A 5000-nucleotide genomic window follows, 5' to 3' on the forward strand; every position below is an offset into this window, starting at 1 on the left:
CAACTTCTAGGTTTCTGGGGTTTGCATCCTTGTTGCACTGATTTATGGCATGCTGTAACTTATGCTGCGGGCTTATTTGTGTGTTCGTGTGTGTGTGTGCTTTATATTCTCTTTTTCTTTTTTCAGTTCGTGTTTGTGTGTGTGTGTGTGTGTGTGTGTGTGTATGTGTTTGTGTGTGTGTGTGGTGTTCGACTGTGTCTTTGTTTTATTTTCTCTTTTTCTTTTTTTCAGTTCGTGTTTGTGTGTTTGTGTGTGTGTGTATATGTGTGTGTGTGTGGTGTTCGACTATGTCTTTGTTTTATTTTCTCCTTTTCTTTTTTCAGTTCGTGTTTGTGTGTATGTGTGTGTGTGTGTTGTTCGACTGTGCCTTGTCTTACTTTTTTGTGTGTGTGTTCGTGTATGTGTGTGTCTGTGTGTCTTTTTGTGTGTATGTGTGTGTCTATGTGTTGTTCGACTGTGCCTTTTCTTACTTTCTCTTTTTCTTTTTTTAGTTCGTGTGTGTGTGTGTGTGTGTGTGCTGTATGTACATTTTCTTTCAATCTTTCTCTCTTTCTTTTTCGGTTTTAAATCATTTCTTTGTTATATTTTGTTATTCTGCTGAATTTGTTGCTGGAATTCGTGCCTTGTGTGTTTGCAGTTCTTTCTTTCTGTTTTTTAGCATTCTTTTCTCATATTTGTTTTTTCTTACATATTCGTTATTAGTTTATTATTGGAATTTACCTTTAAAGATTTTTCCCTATCAATATGATAAAAATTATGATAATGATGATGGTGATAATAATGATAACAACAATGACAAGAATAATGATAATGATAAATAATGATAAAAACAATAACAACAACAATAATAAGAATGATAATAGTAATAATATGATAATGATAGCAATAATAATAATAATAATAATAATAATAATAATGATGATAATAACAATGATAATAATAACAACAACGATGATGATGCCAATGAGGATAATAACAACAATACTATCAATACCAAGAACAAAAACAATAAAAAACAAAAAAGGGATAATAAAAAATGACGATAATGATAATAATGATATTAGCAAGGAAGACCCAGCGGAGACTTCTGCCATCAACCGAAATCAAGAGACCCGACAGTGCCTCCACAATGACACTGATACCCATCGTGACTGATACCCTTGGCATGGGGGAAATGAGGCTTGGCACGCGAAATTACATCTGCTTGACATCCATTGGAAGGGCTCAGTTGCCAGGTCTCCTCGGGACAGCACGCCTATTGCGGAGGGAGAGAGAGAGGGGTGTGTCTCGGAGGTGCTTGGAGGTGGAACTTGAGGGAGAAGATAATGGATATCAACACAGAACTGGAAATAATCATACGGTGATAATGGCGAAAATGATAATGTTAAGTTAATGATGATGATGGTGATAATGATATTGATGATAATAATAACAATGATGATAATAGTAACAATGATGATAAAAGTAACAATGATGATGATAAAGATGATAATGATAATGTTAAGTTAATGATGATGATGGTGATGATGACATTGATGATAATAGTAACAATGATGATAATAGTAACAATGATGATAATAGTAACAAATAATAATAAAGATGATAATGATAATGTTAAGTTAATGATGATGATGATGGTGATAATGATATTGATGATGATGATGGTAACAATGATGATAATAGTAACAATGATGATAATAAAGATGATAATGATAATGTTAAGTTAATGATGATGATGGTGATAATGATATTGATGATGATAATAGTAACAATGATGATAATAAAGATGATAATGATAATGTTAAGTTAATGATGATGATGGTGATAATGATATTGATGATGATAATAGTAACAATGATGATAATAGTAGCAATGATAATAATAAAGATGATAAGGATAATGTGAAGTTAATGATGATGATGATGGTGATGATAATGATTTTGACGATGATAAGAGTAACAATGATGGTAATAAAGATGAAAATGATAATTATAAGTTAATGATGATGATGGTGATGATGATATTGATGATGAAAATAGTAACAATGATGATAATAGTAACAATGATGATAATAGTAAGAATGATGATAATAAAGATGATAAGGATGATGTGAAGTCAATGATGATGATATTGATGATGATAATAGTAACAATGATGATAATAAAGATGATAAGGATAATGTGAAGTTGATGAATATGATGATGGTGATAATGATACTGATGATGATGATAGTAACAATGATGATAATAGTGACAATGATAATAAAGATGATAAGGATGATGTGAAGTTAATGATGATGATGATGGTGATAATGATATTGATGATGATAATAGTAACAATGATGATAATAAAGATGATAATGATAATGTTAGGTTAATGATGATAACGATAATAGTATGATGATGATAATAGTAAATATGATGATAATGAATATAATAATGAAAATAGTATTAACAAAAATCCTGACAACTATCGTCAAAATAATGATAATAATAACAGTATTACTAGTAATACTGATGATACTGATAATAATAATGGTAATTGTGATGATGATAGTAATGATGGCAATGATGATAATACAGTAATAATGATAATGATAATAATAATAATATCAATAGTAAAAGTTATGATAATGATAAGATGATAATAGAAATGATGATAATAATATTAATAATGATAATAACAATAACTGTGATAAAAATGATAATGAGAATAATAATTATAATAACAACAACAACAATAATGATAATAATAATAATAATAATAATAATAATAATAATAATAATAATAATAATAATAATAATAATAATAATAATAATAATAATAATAATAATGATAATGATGACAATGATAATAATGATAATAATAACAATTATAATGATAATAATAATCTGATGAAAATTATGATAATGTTCATGGTGATAATAATAATAATGATAATGATTATAATAATTATGATAATTGTGATGATAAATGATAATGATAATCATAATATAAATAACAATAAACATTATCCTTATTGTTATTACTATCATCAAAGTAACCATTATAATCATAATTTGACGATTATGATAAATCTGTGCCTGCCGTTGGGTCGTGTTGATTTGAGACCTCACCCGCTCACTCTTTTTATAAATTGTCCGACTCATTTGTGGATTTAAATCGCGTGATTAGTCATGAATAAATCATTAGTTGGGATAACAGAATATTTTTTTCCATCGGTTCCGTTCTGTCGCTAATCTATACGCAGATTTTTTTGGAAGTAAAAGAGTAGAATAGAGTACGCTAATTTATACGCAGATTTTTTTTGGAAGTAACTGTATTTTACTGCACTTTCTCGGCTATACCAATACGTCTCTTTCTCTCTATGTCTCTTTTTTTTTCTCTTTCGCTGTTTCTGTCTGTATTTGTTTGTATGACTCTATCTGTCTGTCTGTCTGTCTGTCTGTTTGTTTGTCTATCTCGATCTCTTTCATCTACTCTCTGGTTCTTTCCCTCTTTCGTTTTTTTCATTCTTTTATGAATTTATGTCTCTCTTTCTCTCTCTCTCTCTCTCTCTCTCTCTCTCTCTCTCTCTCTCTCTCTCTCTCTCTCTCTCTCTCTCTCTCTCTCTCTCTCTCTCTCTCTCTCTCCATTATAAGGAAGTATTATGTATATCTTTTTACATTTCCATCTCTCTCATTCTCTTCTCTTTTTCCTCAATCCCTTTCTTTCTCTTTAACACCCCTGCTGAAACCTACTTATTCAAGCCAGTATTCCCCTCATAATTCAGATGCCAATCCTCCAATGACGATCCATTCATCAACTTTACCTCGTACTCTCAATCATCATACCCCCCCCCACCCCCCCCCACCCCCCAACCCCACCCCCCATCCCTTCCATTCACACCCTCTACAGCGTTAATTCATCTCCCGATCAACATATTGTCTCTCCAACTGTCAATCATACGCTACTCGCTGTCACAGTCATTTTCAGTTGTCAATTATCAAAGCCCCTTTTTAACTATGGCCTTTTTTTATGTACTTGCTTTTTATTTAATATAGTCTATGTGATTATCTGTAGTTTCTGTGGAATAATTCTTTGCTATTAAGTAGATATGAGATAGCAGTTTCTATAAAAATAATTCTTTGCTATTAAGTAGATATGAGATAGCAGTTTCTATAAAAGAATAATTCTTTGCTATTAATTAGATATGAGATAACAGTTTCTATATAAAAAAAATAATTCTTTGTTATCAAGTAGATATGAGATAGCAGTTTCTATAAAAATAATTCTTTGCTATTAATTGGATATGAGATAGCAGTTTCTATATAAAAAAAATAATTCTTTGTTATTTATATATGAGATAGCAGTTTCCATAAAAATAATTCTTTGCTATTAACTAGATATGAGATAGCAGTTTCTATATAAAATAATTCTTTGCTATTAATTAGATATGAGATAGTAGTTTCTATAAAAAAAAATAATTCTTTGCTATTAATTGGATATGAGATAACAGTTCCTATATAAAAAATTAATTCTTTGCTATTAATTAAATTATTAATTGAATAACTGCGCCCCGAAATTTCTAACCACGTTTATCCTCACCCTTCCCTCTCTTCCCTGTTCTCCGCCGCATCAGATTTTCCCCTCAGAAACTTTTCCAGTCTGACACACATTTCCCCTCATGTACACGCATGTACATACACCGACACAAGTCTCCCTCATACCTCATACATACAAACTCTGAGACAAACACACACGGATACACATATAGTGTGTTTATGTGTGTTTATATATATGTGTTAGTATGTGTGTATGTGTGTGTACGTGTGTGTGTGTGTGTGTGCGTGTGTGTGTGTGTGTGTGTGTGTGTGTGTGTGTGTGTGTGTGTGTGTGTGTGTGTGTGTGTGTGTGTGTGTGTGTGTGTGTGTGTGTGTGTGTGTGTGTGTGCGTGCCTGTAAGTGTGTGTGTCTATGTGCGTGCGTTCATGCGTATGTGTGGGTACGTATGTGCGTGCC

The 5000-nt window shown here is 31.1% G+C and overlaps 1 protein-coding gene across 1 annotated transcript in view; it reads left to right on the plus strand.

The window, feature by feature from the left end:
- The first annotated feature begins 1129 nt into the window (after positions 1-1129).
- The window catches only part of LOC138864412 (involucrin-like), a 32613-nt gene continuing 28742 nt past the window's right edge, over positions 1130-5000 (plus strand). Inside the window, exon 1 of the mRNA XM_070131517.1 lies at positions 1130-1235. Within this exon, the coding sequence (XP_069987618.1) occupies positions 1130-1235 (106 nt within the window). The remainder of the gene's footprint in view (positions 1236-5000) is intronic.

This window comes from Penaeus vannamei, chromosome 16 (assembly GCF_042767895.1).
Source record: "Penaeus vannamei isolate JL-2024 chromosome 16, ASM4276789v1, whole genome shotgun sequence".
Lineage (NCBI taxonomy): Eukaryota > Metazoa > Arthropoda > Malacostraca > Decapoda > Penaeidae > Penaeus > Penaeus vannamei.